The 16,101-nt window shown below is 45.6% G+C and overlaps 1 protein-coding gene across 4 annotated transcripts in view; it reads right to left on the bottom strand.

Annotated features, from left to right (window-relative positions):
* The window catches only part of PTGR2 (prostaglandin reductase 2), a 465,729-nt gene that overhangs the window by 17,323 nt on the left and 432,305 nt on the right, over positions 1–16,101 (bottom strand). For all 4 annotated transcript variants that reach the window (XM_086937253.1, XM_086937255.1, XM_086937256.1 and 1 more), the window contains one exon: positions 517–638. In XM_086937253.1, coding sequence (XP_086793379.1) covers positions 517–638 — 122 coding nt within the window. The remainder of the gene's footprint in view (positions 1–516; positions 639–16,101) is intronic.

The following is a 16,101-nucleotide window of genomic DNA, read 5'->3' as shown; positions in this document are numbered from 1 at the left end:
GGTAAATTTGATAAGACGATCAGGAAGGAGTCTCATTGCCGCAAGGGTTCCAGACACTTCTCTCGCCGATCGCGATAATCACATTGCGATCCTGGTTCTTCTGCCTTATCGGGCCTTCTGTGAGAAGCTGCATACTGATGGAATATACCTATCATTTGAATAGATTGTAGGTCTAGCGATATCGCTCATCAGATACACAATCGTCTTATTCAGTGCCCTGAAGAAGTCCTGTACTAGGACGAAACGCGTCGGCTGTACTGTGTTTTTTTCTACCTAACAAGAAAATGGAATAAAGAGATTAAACTGAGGAACCTTTCCCTGGTTGTCTACTGGATTTGGACTTCATAATCGCTCCTATTGAACTGTGTGTTGTGGTGTGGTGCACCTGTGCTTTTCGGTCTAATCTGTTTGCAAAAATAGGTATACCATGAAGAGGCATGGAAGGCCATGGAATTTAGATTCTGGTTGCACTTTTTGTCTACCATCAAAAAGTAGACAATAAAGTAAAAGCCCTACCTTGTGATGTTCCGTTCTTTCAGTATTGCTTCAGTTGGACCAGGCAATGGAGGCGGGTAAGGTACCATCTTATTATACTGGGAAATCTGACCACAAAGGATGACATGGCTGTTTGGATTCATCTGCATACAAAACAAATTACAGCTGATTCTAGTAAAGAACGGCACACACAGAAACAAGCTGTTTGTTTTTACTCCGGTGTTTTATATTGCCAAAGCATGTTGCGTTTCCACCACTTCAGAGTACCATGAACACAATCAAATATAAAGGATAAAGTTAAATGAGTGAGTACTAAGCCAGTAGTTAGTATTGCAATTGTACAAAAAGGACTAGATGCCAGAGGTTCTTTGTTTCATTGTCATTAAACCACAAACAGGAATACAGGTTTGTGATTGGTAGGTAGGTGAAGCACAATAGAGCTGAAGGTGTCAAATCGATGAGGATGGAACTCAGCATTCCATATTACCTGTTGTTGTCATAGCATCTCGGCCTGCATTATATCATTGTTCTAACAGCTCAGTTTTCATAGGTTTCATTAGGGTCAATAGATTGACTCAGGTTTGATATTTAGTGGGGCATTGTGTCAGAGTGTTGGGCCCTGAACTACCAAAGATCTACACTCCTGTTTTTTTAATTGTTTCTTTTTTTTAATAACTCTTTTTACTGAAACTTTTCCATGATTAGCAAGACACGTCAATTTATCGCATGTTACAAATATGGTCGACAGGCACCACACGTTTCTCAAGCAGGTACAGTAAATGCTTCTTTCTCGTCGACTCAAAACAGTATTACTTATGGACACAGCCTTGAACTACCACTAGGATCTACCCCCTCCCATCTCGAGGCGACGGTACATCAGGACCATTTCCCTCCAAGTGCGTCGCTACAGTACTTGCCCCCTCCTGTGAGTCTTGAAGTTCAAGCCCATGGTACCGAAGCCAGGGGTGCCAAATCTTAAAGAATTTGTGATCAGAACCCCTTCAGGTATGTGGGGCTACTAGGAGAGTATTGCCCGCAAATCAAGCCCTACAATATACATGTTTAATAAATGTGGACTTCTGTTAATATTTGTGTAGGTAAGGAGATGTGGCCAAGCACAGCAGGAGAGAGTGTAGAGATCATTACTGTGCGCATTGGGAGTAAGGGCACAGATGGTGAGTGAACATCTAGGCTTTGGCAGGATTGCTGGTTGGAGACCTTTAGTGTTTGACAGGACTACTGGGCATAGGAAGACATAATAAACACCATTGTTAGGTGGCAAAATGAGCAGTTATACTAAGGACGAACAATAGTTACTTACCTGTAATCTGTGGTTCTCCAGTATTGGTGTCTTTCATAGATTCACATGCCTGAATCATTCCCCGTCGTCGGAGTAGGAGTCCCACGGTATATAAAAAAGCAGTAAAATGTCATTTGTACATAGCAAACAACAGTCATACCCAACCAGGAAGTAAAGTAGCCCCAGCTACAGTAGAAAAACCTTCCACATTAGTGACTATCCAGGTCATTATGTATAGACCAAACTGCAGCCAATCAGGCCACAGCTCCCACCAGAATGCTCTCCCCAGAGACCCAGGCTCTCAGATTTTGTAGCACCGGAGTGTACCTGAGTATAATATAATATATACCCATAGCCTGAGTGAGACTCTGAGGGGAGGTGGGGGGGTGCATGTGAATCTATGAAAGACACCAATACTGGAGAACCACAGATTACAGGTAAGTAACTATTGTTCTTCTCCAGTATTAGGGGTGTCTTTCATAGATTCACATGCCTGAATCAGAGTAGTTAGCAGTAATACAATACATCGCTCTTTGACGCCAAGCTATACAGTTTTCATGCATGAACATAATGTAATGTAATAACATATAAAAGCGTCAAAAGAGCAAGAGGAGGTGGGAGAGATTATCAGAGGCTCACCTTATTGAAAAAGATTACGCAGGACTGCTCTTCCCACCAAGGCATCGGTATCACTTGAAGAATCCAGACAGTAATGCCTCGTGAATGTGTGCCTGCTGGACCATGTTGCAGCTCTGCAGATCTGCAGGAGAGGCACACCAGCAAACAACGCAGTTGAAGAAGAGACTGCTCTCGTAGAATGAGCTCTAGGTAAGGTCTGTAAGGGTTTACCTGCTTGTTGATGGCAGAGCCCTATAGTTGACGAGACCCACCTAGCAATAGTCTGTTTCGTGACTGCACAGCCTTGTCTCGGTCTGCCATGCGCTACAAACAGCTGATCCGTCTTCCTGATAGCGGCTGTCCTTGAGAGATAAAACTTAAGACATCTCTTGATATCTAAAGAGTGTAAAGTCCGCTCAGCTGGCGACTGCGGATCCGGAAAAAATGTCTTAAGTATCACTGGTTCATTCAAATGAAAATCCGATGGTACCTTGGGCATGTACTTCGGGTTGGTGCGGAGTATGACCGAGTCATTAGTGAACTGCAAGAAAGGTGGTTTAGTCGTGAATGCCTGCATGTCACTAACCCTTCTGGCTGATGTTAACGCCAGCAGTAATGCGACTTTCCAAGTGATGAACTTCAGATCAACTTTATGGATCGGCTCAAAGGGATGGCGCATGAGCTGAGCCAGTACTATATTCAAATGCCATGATGGAGGTGGCCGACGTATTGGAGGAAACATACAAAATAAACCCTTAAAGAATTGTTGGATTATTCTTGAGGAATATAGAGAATTCGTACCATCTTGACGATATAGCCGCTAGAAACACCTTAAGTGTTGAGTGCGCTAAACCTGCTTTAGCCAACTGCAAAAAGAAGGGTAAGATCTCCTCCGGTTCAGCATACATGGGATGTAAATTCCTAGTTTGGCACCAAACACAAAAACGCTTCCATTTAAGTTTGTAAGTTTTGTTCGTTGGCTAGGACTTCTTGACAGTCCTGTGGAATGTTTAAATGTGCAAACTCATGGTGTTGAGGAGCCAAGCCGATAATTTCAGAGAATGAGGGTCTGGATGATACACTCTGCCTTCCTGAATTGTCAGAAGATTCGGAATTTGAGGCAGTTGGACTGGGAGAAGAAGAAGCTGTGTGAACCAATATTGTCGTGGCCACCGTGGAGCAATAAAAATTATTCGACACGGTTGTCTTCTCATTTTCTTGATGACCTTGGGAATTAATGGAATTGGTGGGAAGGCGTAGGCAAATATCCTCTCCCAATTCAGTGACAGCGCATCCCCGCAAGATTCTCTGTGGGGAATCCAACTCGCAAACTGTGTACATTTCTTGTTCTGATATGTTGCGAATAGGTCTAGATCGGGCTGTCCCCATCTCTGGAAGATCCGATCCAGCGCTGGTTGATGCAATTCCCATTCGTGAGTGCCGCTCTTGGATCTGCTCAGGGTGTCTGCTAGTACATTGGCTACCCCTGGGACGTGCACCGCTGACAAGTTGATGTTGTGATCCAGAGCCCAATTCCAGATCTCTTGAGCCTGCTTGGACAACCGGCCTGATCTTGTGCCCCCCTGCTTGTTCAGGTAATGCATGCTCGTCGTGTTGTCTGTTCGAATCAACACTGTCGAGCCTTCTAGCAGTGCTTGAAAAGATTTCATGGCGAGGAAAATGGCCCTTAATTCCAAAAAATTGATGTGCCATGTCTTTGGCTGTTTGTCCCATTTGCCACTGATCGTCATCCCTTGAAGGTGAGCGCCCCAACCTTCCAGCGCGGCATCCGTGGTCACGATGAATCTGGGGACTTCTGCGAGGAAAGCACAACCCACTTGCAGGTTGTGTTCTTGGTTCCACCACAGGATTGCGTTCTTCATTCGAGGCGTTAAGGTGATGATATCCTCGAAGGAACCTGATATCTGCAGCCATTGACGACCGAGTTCCTCCTGCAAGGGTCTCATTCTCAGACGACAGTTTGGAGTGAGAAGGATGCACGATGAGATCATCCCTAGGAAAGATTTGAATTTTCGAACAGAAACACACTCTTTTCTGAGGAGTGCAGTCGCCATCCTTTGAATCTTTTCCTGTCTTTCGCTTGATATGAAGACCTGAGCGAGGTTGGAATCCAGCGTTGCTCCTAGGAAAGACTTCCTTTGTGATGGTTTCAGATCTGATTTCTCGTAATTCACTGAAAACCCTAGGCTGTGGAGCAAGCAAAGGCATCTCTGGACATGGTTGCTTGTTGTGGCGTAGGAATTGGCCTTGATAAGGCAATCGTCCAGATATGGGTATATCTGAATACCCTGCAGTCTCAAGTGGGCCGCTACAGGTGCCAACATCTTTGTGAATACCCTCGGGGCTGAACGTAGTCCAAACGGAAGCACCCTGAACTGGAAGTCCCTGCCAGCCACTCTGAACCTTAGGAACTTCCTGTGCCTGGGGAAAATGGGTACGTGGAAGTAAGCGTCCTGAAGGTCGAGTGTTGCCATGTGGTCCCCTTCTGTCAGAAACTGGAGGATCTCTTGGAGTGTTAACATTCTGAACGTTAACTTTTTGATGTATTTGTTGAGGGCAGGCAGATCGAGGATGGGGCGCCATTCCCCCGATTTCTTGCTTATCAAGAAAAAACGAGAGTAAAAACCTTTCCCTCTCTGATGTTGAGGTACTCTCTCGATTGCCCCTTTTCGAATCATTGTATTGATTTGGATGAACAGCTCTTTGAGATGTGCTGGAGGTGGTCCTTTTGGGGGCGAATTTGGTGGGGTTTTTACAAATTCCAATATGTGGCCCTTGGAAACCCATCTGTCTGTGGTAATTTCTGACCATTTTGAGTAATGTAGGGATATTCTTCCTCCAATTTTTGACTGGCTGGGACCAAGTGGTGGCAGGTTGCGTTCCTCACTTCTTTGCAGTGTTGTCTCTGCCCCGATAAGTTGTTTTTCCTTTGGCCATAAGATTGTTGCCTATATGGCTGGAATCTCTGGTTACTTTGGGTATTCGTATACGAGCGTTGCTGGTAATATCCTCCTCTATTTGTGTTGTTACCTCTTCCTCTTGCACCACGAAAGGAAGATTTCCGGTACTGTAGAGTACCCAACGATCGTGCAGTTTCTGTATCCTTTTTTATGGCTTGTAAAGCCTCATCCACATGCGAGCCGAATAGGTACTCGCCATCATAAGCCATATTCAACACCTTGGCTTGCACCTCCTGCCTGAAGGATGTAGATTTCAACCATCCCTCTCTTCTAAGGACTGCAGCCCCTGCCAACTGCCTGAATCCTGTAGCTGCTACGTCTACTGCTGCATCGATGATTTCCGACGAAGCACATTCTCCTTCCTGCAGAATTTTAGTGGCTTCGGTCCGGTCCGGTTCAGGCAGTTTCTGAATGTAAGGCGATATGTCTGACCACATCTGCCTATCATACCTGCCGAGAATTGCCAGTGAATTAGCAGCCCTAACTGTGGTCGCTGCAATGGTCGATACTTTCTTCCCAATGGTGTCGAGTCGCCTCCCATCTCTGTCAGTAGGAGTGAAGATTTGAGATGACGGGTTCTTTGCTCTCTTTTGAGCTGCTTGCGCAATGACTGAGTCCGTCTTGGCCTGACCAATCAGGCAGGCAGGCGAAGAAGTAGGTGCCCTGTACTTTTTATCAACTCGCGGTAAAACCGCTGGTAGAGAGTTTGGTGTGGCCATGATCTTCAGACCTTCTTTCCAAATAAAGTCTATAATGGGAATAGACCAACTTTGCCTCTGCGACAAACTTTTAAAATCGTACAGGAAGCATTCGTCCTGTTTATTCTCCATAGTAATGAGAAATCTTTTAGTTGCTTTGTCCATAATCCTACGGAAATTCGCAATATCCACCGGTGGTGACTCAGCTTTTGGTTGTTCATCTGGAGAAGGTGTGTCGGCTTGATAATCTTCATACTCCGACGAATCCGTATTATCTAATTCCCCTTCCTCATGGGTTTCTTCCTCACTATTCTCACCCTCCGTTTGGTGGTAGGACACCGGTGTTGATGGTCGGGCATGTTCCGCTCCTTCATTCATTGCATCCATAGGTGTCGAGGATACTCGAGGTCGTGGAGTAGTGATTTGTGATTCGCCTGACTCCGAAGGCGGAAAACGGCGATAATAATCGCTAAGCATGTACTGCAAATTCTGGAAAAGTTCCATTGGCATTTGCATCCCTGGTGTTTGTTCAGACTCCAACCTAGGCGGCTGAATCACTTGTTCCTCCTCCTCCTGATCTTTTACTTGTATAAGCAAATCAGATGGGCTCTCCGTAGCCTGAAATAACTCATCACCAGAGTCCTCTTCCTCAGAATCTAAAAGCCTGTCTGGCATTGTTAGTGGCGACATCGATGCAGATTGTGAGGAACGCTTTTGCAATAGCGCTGCAGTAGTGGCTGGAGATGGTAGCGGTATCACACTGTTCCTTGCTGACCAGACTTGAAGATCTGTGCAAGATGACAACTTTGGTGTAGTTGGATTGTCTTGTGCCACCTTTAATTCTGTGTCCTGTGGCATTGTCTTCGTCGTCGACGATGTGCTTGTTGAAGACAATTGCTCCGTCGACGATAATTGCTGTTTAGTTTTTGTCGACGAGATGGGTTTCGTCGTCGACGTCGAGGGAACCGTTGACGGGACCACTTTCGTCGTCGAAGGGGCCGTCGACGGGACTGTTTTCGCCGTCGAATGGGCCGTCGACGGGACTATCTTCTTCGTCGACGAGGTCATCGACACCTTCGACGGGACCGTCGACGGTAGCTTCGTCGACGGGACCGTCGACGGTAGCTTCGTCGACGTCGATGGAGTTGTCGACGGCAGCTTCGTCGACGTCGATGTCGTCGACGGCAAGGTCTTCTTCGTCGACGGTAAGACTGTCGTCGACGGAAATCTCGTCGTCGACGCTCGTATCAGCTTCGTTGACGGAGGCTCTTCGACGAGAGGTGTGACTATTTTCGTCGACGAGATTGGACGAATCTGAACATGCACATAAGTTGGAGAGGACACTGAGGACATCACCATAGAAGGCTTTGGTGAGGAAAAAGTCACAGTAGAAGTCACTGCCGTGGCTACCTTAGATGAAAACGGCAGGGAAGTCACTGCCTTGGACACAGGCCTCTGAGGTGACACTAAAGACGCAGTCTTTTTAGAGTCTGTTGCCTTCACAGATATCTCACAGGATTTTTTTCTTTTTCAAAGTAGAAGGCTCACCAGCGTCAACAGTGAGCTGGGCCTGTCTTGACACCTTAGCCTTAGGAGTAGTCATCTTACTTTCAGCCATCCTCTTTCGAGACCCCACAGAAGACCCTGAGGCCAAACTTCCTACCTCAGAGATTGGATTATCCTTGTCCTTAATCCGCTGCAACCACAGCAGCAGGCGACCCTCTCTGTCCCTGAGGGTCTTTGGAGGGAAGGTGCGACAGATCTTGCACTCCTTAGCCTGATGATCAGGGTACAAGCAGTAGATGCAGAGAGTATGAGGATCTTCCTTAAATAGCCTTGCCTTTCCGCAGGATTCACAGGCCCTGAACAGGGACTTTGCTGTAGACATATCTGAAAGTGAAAACTTACAGAAATAGAGAAGAAACTGAGCAGAGCTCAGAGAGACTCCCTATCACACGACGTGCGGTAAAAAATCTGAGAGCCTGGGTCTCTGGGGAGAGCATTCTGGTGGGAGCTGTGGCCTGATTGGCTGCAGTTTGGTCTATACATAATGACCTGGATAGTCACTAATGTGGAAGGTTTTTCTACTGTAGCTGGGGCTACTTTACTTCCTGGTTGGGTATGACTGTTGTTTGCTATGTACAAATGACATTTTACTGCTTTTTTATATACCGTGGGACTCCTACTCCGACGACGGGGAATGATTCAGGCATGTGAATCTATGAAAGACACCCCTAATACTGGAGAATCTGCCTTCCATCTCAGTTTTGTGTTATAATGGTTATAATGGTGTCATAGTCCTACCTCATTAAAAAGTAAAATCATTACTACATCCTTATTTGGAAAATGGAATGTCTGGTGGCTTAGAGTTGTTAATTTCAAGTGTAGTATCAGTATTTATGTAGTGCTACTGTGCTTAATAAGGCAATACTACACAGGGCTTCCTCTTACATCCTCTTTGTCTAATTTCAGCCATGTCAACATTTCCGATCTGTGAGCCAGGATCACACTTCTGATTTTATGGATTAATTATTGGAAACATTTTATATTTCCACTTAAAACTTCTTCCACACCAACACAAGTTAATGGGGAAATCAAAAATGCCCCGATGGGGCATGGAAAGCAGGGGAATGGAGTGGTCACACTATCTGAGTTCTTTATTTCTACACTGGTCATTCAAACCTACGGGAATCATATCAGGTTACTTCAGGCTTGTCATTGATTTTGTGTGACAGATATCATTCAGGGCAGAGGCAGGCATGATCCTTTCATGCTCCTTCAAGATTGAGCAATCCAGGCCTCAAAGCTGGAGCATCAGAGCCATACTTGCCACAAGGTCTGGTGTGAAGGGACGATAAATCACTGTTGTGGACCTAGGGAGAGGCAACCCAGGAGTTGCATGCCTTGACTAGCTCAGCATTCTGAATCGGAAGGACCCTCATCACATTTGTGAGTCTGTAAGGGTGCACCAACAAGAAGGCGATGTGTGCACAGGACCGAAGAGACTTATCTCCGTTGATAAGCAGAAGAGCGCTGGCCTACTTCTTTTGAGGTGCCGTCCCCAATGTCCCAATGACTCTGATAAGGAAGAGGCCTGAGAGGAGTGACACAGAAATCACCTCAGTTTTTTTCATTTGGCTACAGAACAACCCAATCCTGTCTAGTGATTTGGAGAGAGCCCAGAGAAAGATAATATATTGTAGGCTTGATTAAAGACTTGGACCACTAGCCACAAACTGTCACAACTCACCTGAAATCTTATTCAACTCCCACAGCAAGCAAAGGCATAAACACCAGAGCAGACTAAGATGTGGACTGGTGTCCGTAGGTAAGCAGTGGAATGATTGGAGATTCCAAGTGATAGCCCCTCCTTTTGCCTCCTGTATCCATCCACTGCGCTGTGAGGTCCCTCAGAGCTCGGCGCGAAGCCCTACGCTCTTAAACATATACATGAGTGCACTGGCACGGATGGCTAAAGCAAGGGGAATCTCCTTGGTGTCATACGCTGACGACACCCAATTGGTGATCACCTTGTCTGACAATCGCAGACAGGACAGAGCGAAATTTAAAGAAGATATTCTGGCCATTGCAGAATGGATGACAGCTAACTTCTTGCAGCTGAACTCTGCGAAATCTGAGAACCTTCTGATTGGCAAAGACTCCCATCTCTGGAATAATGAATGGTGGCCCCAGCACTTGAAGTCCCTTCGGCTCCTAAACCTGCTGTGAGAAACCTGGGCTTTATACTCGACAAAGATCTTACCTTTGAGACGTACGCCAAATCAGTGGCAGGGAAATGTTTTGGGCTGCTACCCGGCCTTAAACCGATACTCGGTCTATTCAACGTCCAAAATCGGTAGCTGATTATCCAATCATCCATACTGGTGCGATTGGATTACTGTAACGTGCTTCTTCTAGGCTTTAATAAGGCTGTTGTGAACCGATTGCAGCGGGTTCAAAATGCTGCAGCACGTGCCATCTTTTTTCTCCCCAAGTACAGCCATGTCTCTAACCTTCTCTTTCGTCTGCATTGGCAGCCTCTTGCACATCGAATACACTTTAAGGTACTTTGCACCATGCACAAGATTCTGACTGGTATAGGTCCAGATATTCTGAGGGACATGTGCTCCCTCTACTCCCCACAGCGTGCATTGCGTTCAGCCAACCTTATGCTTGCTCACATTCCACGCATCCGAAGAGTGAGATCTGGTGGTCGCTCTTTTAGGCGACTGACCCCTACCTTATGGAACTCCCTTCCCTTACATATCCACAGCATTTCTGACCACCAAAGCTTCAGACGGCTTGTGAAGACATGGCTCTTTTCCCAACTCTAATCCCTCGGCTGTACCCCTTCTCATCTCACTTTAGCACTGGGACGCCTCTTTGTCGAGGCAGCCATGCGCTCTATAAGTATTTTAATCTAATCTAATCTAATGACAATGTTGTAGGAGACTGAGGCAGTGACACCCAGGGGGACTCATTGTGGTTGGGAGGCCAGGGACAACACGAAGAGTGGAAAAAGTAGCATCCTTCACAAAAACCAAATGGCCACCACTACACGTCATAGGTTTACTTCTTATTTCGGGCTGAGAGTGGCAGGGCAGCTTAAAAAGGAGCAAGGGGGTTCACTTCCTGGCCATACAACTGAGCATATTAGGTGGTCTTTTGGTGTTGTTCCTAGCTCATTACCCTAGTAGCCCCTTTGTTTTTGCCATTCCCTTGGATTCTCTTCTCATTCAAAATTCTTCTCTGATTGAACCTACCATTGTTGTTCCTTTACATCTCCTCTAAAATGAAGATCAAGTCTCTATCTGGAGTGCATATACCTCTGACATGTACCTCCTGGGACTCTTCTTTACTTTGATTCAAGGACAGTGAGCAGTTGAATGAATGTTGAAAAGGGCCTTTTCTGAAGGGTAACTCCAAACCTCCTGCCCTCCCCTTCTTCCCTTTGTGACCTTACTTTTGTTGGCTTAAGAACTCGGAGCACTTTACCACTGCTAAAGTGCACGCGACCTCTTCTCTAAACATGGTATATTTGGTTTATACCTGTTTGGTATATTTAGTTAATCTGTAAATTCCCTGTAAATTGGCATATCATATATGCGGGGCCTGTAACCCAAATGCTACTAGGGGGCCTACAGCACTGATTGTGCCACCCACACAAGTAGCCTTTCAAAACGGTTTCAAACCTGACATTGCAGGGCCTGTGTGAGCAATTGATTGCCACTTTGACTTGGCATTTAAAACGACTTGCCAAGCCCTAAATCTGTTTTTATTATACATATGTCACCACTAAGGTTGGCCCTAGGTAGCCCATAGGGGAGGGTGCTGCGTAAGTAAAAGGTAGGACATGTACTGGTAAGTTTTACATGTCCTGGTAGTGGCAAACATCCAAATGTATGTTTCACTACTGCGAGGTCTACTCCTCTCACAGACTAGCATTGGGAATTCTTTAATACACTTTTAAGCTGGTATTCCTGATTAGAAAAGGAGTATTAGCATCATGTTCCAGATCTTTGGAATGGTAATGATACATCCTCTTTACTGGTAAAGTTGGATTTAACATTACTGTTTCAGAAATTACACTTTTAGAAACTGGACATTTCTCTGCTCTTATAGCTCTGTGTGCCTGCAGTCTGTCTCCTATACACGTTAGGGGGGTGGGGGTGACAGCTACACTGTGTGCATTCCCTCTAGACAGCCACAAACACAGAAAGGGTAGGAGTGACAGAGAACTCATTTGCATTCTGGGAGCTTTTCCTGGGCAAGAAGAGAGGAGGAGCTGACAAACCTGAATAGACAGTGTCCTGTTTCCAACAAAAAGGGTGGATTTACCCCTACTGATAGACTGGAGCCAGTGCTGGCAAAAAAGGGCCTGTGTGCACTTTAAAGATCCTTCTTTGAAGTTTTGAAGTCACACGCACTTCAACGGCATAACTGGGAATAAGTACTGGGCCTGTGACCCTACCAAGACCGTACCCTACTGAACCTATGAAGAAATCTGCAAGGATTAAAGACTGCTGTGCTATAAGGACTGGATGGAATGGAAGGAAGGAAAGAAAACTTTATTTTCATTGCTCATGTGCTGACTGCTAAGGCCTAGGATACTTCATTTTCTGACCAATAACAGCTTTTGATTTTACCGCAAAATGAGTCGCTTGAGCTGGAATGTTCGGACCTACCCGGCCATTCAAAAGTCGAAGGCCGTGATGCTCCAGATTTCTCACCACTTCTTTACCCATTCTGTCAGATCGTCGTTTCATTGCTTCAGTTACCGGGATATGCCAAATTTGATCAATCACATCATCCAATATTTGGTCCCTAGGGGTCACCTGGAAGAATTTCATATTAAAATCACCTGTCAAGAGGATCCAAGGAGCTGGATTCGTCATGCTTTGTGATGACAATAGACTCAGTATCTTATCTATTGTTTCTTTTTTCCTGCTTCCAATGGGATATATGCATTTATTATCATTGAGGGTGTCTTATTTACTGGACTAAGAGGCCAGACCTTAATTGCTTGAATGTTCGAATGATCAATTTCCACTTCTTCAATTTTTATTTTTAAGGCCCCTGTTACGTATAGAGCCAAACCTCCTGCTGCACGCCCCTTCAATTTTATTTTAATTGCTGGCTTACTATAGCATTAGTATGCCGGTAACTTAATTTCCTCTTGTGCCCATGATTCTTGAAAGAGGATTATCTGAAACTTTCCAATACATGTTACAAATTTATGATCATCTACCTTTGCTGCCAGACCCTCAGTATTCCATGAACAGATGTCAACCCTGTTTTTGTGACCAACGATACACGTTTTATCCTGTCAATATCTTAAATCTTTGTCTGTTCTGACATTCAGGGCACTCGGGATCCAGGACAAATGAGATTTTAAATAAAGCGTTTTGCTCACCATGGCGTCCATGTAGTTGTCTGCCTAAAGGGTTATATTATCCCTTAAAGCTGTAATTGAGCTACTCCTTGCCCCCTTTAAGATCGACGTTATGCCCAATTGCTGATTTTTATTACCCATTCGTGGACTTTTCGTTAAGATTTTGACTTCCCCTATCACATTCCTCACCAACCCTCTTAAGCAGACTTTTGCCACCCTTCAGTTTTAGGAACTGTGGATAGGGTTCCTCCTTTTCCCTTATCATTTCAATACCCCATGTTTCAAATTTTTCCTTTTCCGTCCATAGTTGGTCTACTACTTCTGCTGTCACCCATGTGATCATTGTCGATTCCTCACCTCCCCACATTCGGTTGCTTACAAATATAACTGAATGTATATCCGTGGACTCTATGTGTTGTAACGCTACTATTTCATTGGTCAATTGAATCATAGATCCTCTATTTATTCGATCAAAGTGATCCCTGGATTTATATTTTGGTACAAATGTCATTTTACAGTGGATACTAGGCGGGCTGGGCCGAATTGTCCTCTCTCTTTGACCCAGCTGAATAGTGCAGACTATTTCCTGCTGAATATTCTTAACCTGCCCTAATTCATTTCGGTCCTTCTTTCCCAATTGACATTCGTCCGGCGGTCGTTGCCTCTGCTCCCCTTGAAGATCACTGTCATTCCTTACTAGTTCCACTTTTGGGACCTTATTTCCCAAATGAGAGTCAGCTGGCAGTCCTTGCATCCATTCTCCTTGTCGATCTTTATCCTTCCTTAATGATTGTTCCCTTACTTGCATTCTTATCTCTTTTCATCTTTCTCCACTATGCCTTTCTCTACTTCCGGAGCGTTGTGCGATCTTTCCCAAAGCTCCACTAACTTAACTGTTTTACTTTGGCTTGTAAATTCATGTTTTATCGGTTTGGCCTGGACTGAGCCCCGGTTCACTTCCATTTGACTCTCCTTTTCCTTCATCCTTGTTTTCCCTTTCGCGCCAGCTGGTATAATCTCATTCTCCTTTGCCACATTATTTTCCCTTACCTCGTCGTCATTCTTTTTTCCAGTAGCTTCACTTAATTTCGTAAGTTTGGGCAAAAAATTGGATACACCTTCCCTTGGAGACCTGGATTATTCTCCACATCTTTTTTATAATGGCTTTTCCTAAGTCTTTTTCGCTGTCTTTTATCAAAAGCTGTTATTGATTACACCTTAGTATCCCTCCCATTATATCAGACAATAATAAGCCACAAGCTGGGCAATCGGCTGCACAGTGATCACCAGCCACAAATGATCAGCCTCAATCTAAATATTACTCGACACGAACAAATGGCCCCAGAGTTAGGGCAGTCCATTGGTCTTAATTAACAGAGGTTACATTGGTCAGTAAATAGAATACAAAACATCGAATAGCAAGCAAGAGACCAGTGGGAAGAAGAGTTAAATAAAATAGATCAAAACCCTCTGACCATTTGGGAGCAATTCATAATTCACATAGTAGAGAAAAATGCTGTACGTTCAAAAGGCATGGTAGCAACAGCTAAGTCTTTTCCAAATAAAATGTCTGTTCAACTTAAAACAGCGAAAAGGAAATTAAACCATGCCTTGAGGGTCCTAAGAAATCATGCATCTCCAGTGTCAGGAGTGAGATATTACCAAAGCTAAGGTCACTTTACAAAAAAGAGATATGGATACAAACAAAAGCCGAACTAGATCTGTTCTGGAGTAAAATCAATTATGCAGCAAAACGCAAAGATGCACGTGAGTTTTGGAAACTGGTAAATCTATGCTAAGTGATGATTCAAGATTTTCCATCGGTGTGACCTGTGTCAAGTGAGAGGAGGAGCAACTGGAGTGCGAGTGCGAGCAGGACCGCGAGCAGGAGCAGGGGAGAGAAAGAGACTCTAAAAGCGTTCTGAAAAATCGAAAAACCAACGCACGCTAAAACTCCCAGGAGCATTGCGGAAGCTTCCCGAACTGGCCGTCCTGCCGTCCTGTGGGGGACTTCTGCCAGCGTGTTCAGGCTCCCACAGGCACCGGGCTTCGGGGGATTTTCCTGCACCGGGCCCGCGACCGTGACCAGCACCCATTTACGAGGTGAGGCAGCCTCCGTGGCTCCAGGCTACGAGAGGGGCGTGAGCGTGGCTGCCGGTAGAGGCGGCCGTGAAGTAAGAGCCCGGGGGTTGACCTTGGCAGGACCGACTAGGTCAGATCCGGCCCGTGGCCCCCCTCCGTGTGCTCCGCTCGCGATTGGCAGCAGTCCTTGAAACTCACGAGGTCTCCTCGGGCCACGGCGGGCCCCACTTAAGCCCCCCCCACTGCTCTCTGCCCAATACCAAGGAACCAGTGGCGTTACGAAACTTGGGGGGGCCCCCCTGTAAAGCACAATGAGGGGGCCCCCTGCCAGCAGCCCGTACCCACCACCTACCACCGTCCAATAATTAGTTATCCCTAATATGCATCTCACATGGGAGTCACGGAGGGCCACAAGAAGGGTGTGCAGGGCTTTTTTTACGTGGTCTTTATGGCTGCACAAATGAGCTGTGCCCCCCCACCCAATAGAATGTGCATGGCATGTGAAATGTCACCCTCTTACAGAGATATAATTTTTTTTTTTTAACTCTCGCTCCTTAAACACAAAGAGTGTCTTGTGTGTGAGTTCACGTCAAAATAAGTGCCTGGAGGTTTGTGTACACAATTCTCGGCAGACGTGATCATAATGAGTGATTACGTGTGTCTGGCCAGGCAGGTTATACAGCGAACATGTAGGATCCTCATCAGCTAATTCGGATGCTAATCATCGCTTCTCATGTTTAAGCCACTCTATCCGCGATCTTAATCCCAGCGCGAACGTTACAGAGTAACCGTGTTATTTTGGGATTGTTTCACTCAATGCGCACCACACGTGTTGTTTTACCAGGTTGTCCAGCTTGCAATATCCCATAGTACATATGTAGGACACCTGAAGGGTTGTGTTGGGTGGTGTGTGGGGGCTCTACACAGTGTAAGAGGGCAAGTGCAGGTTCCCATGCGTAATAGGAGGCACCTGATGCAACAGGTGCTCGGCTGACACAAGTACTATAAATGCAGCAGTGAAAACTGCTTAAAGTG

This window comes from Lissotriton vulgaris, chromosome 9, assembly GCF_964263255.1.
Source record: "Lissotriton vulgaris chromosome 9, aLisVul1.2, whole genome shotgun sequence".
Taxonomy (NCBI): Eukaryota; Metazoa; Chordata; class Amphibia; order Caudata; family Salamandridae; genus Lissotriton; species Lissotriton vulgaris.
Note: the sequence above shows the minus strand (reverse complement) of the source record. Positions and strands in the feature narration are given on the sequence as shown.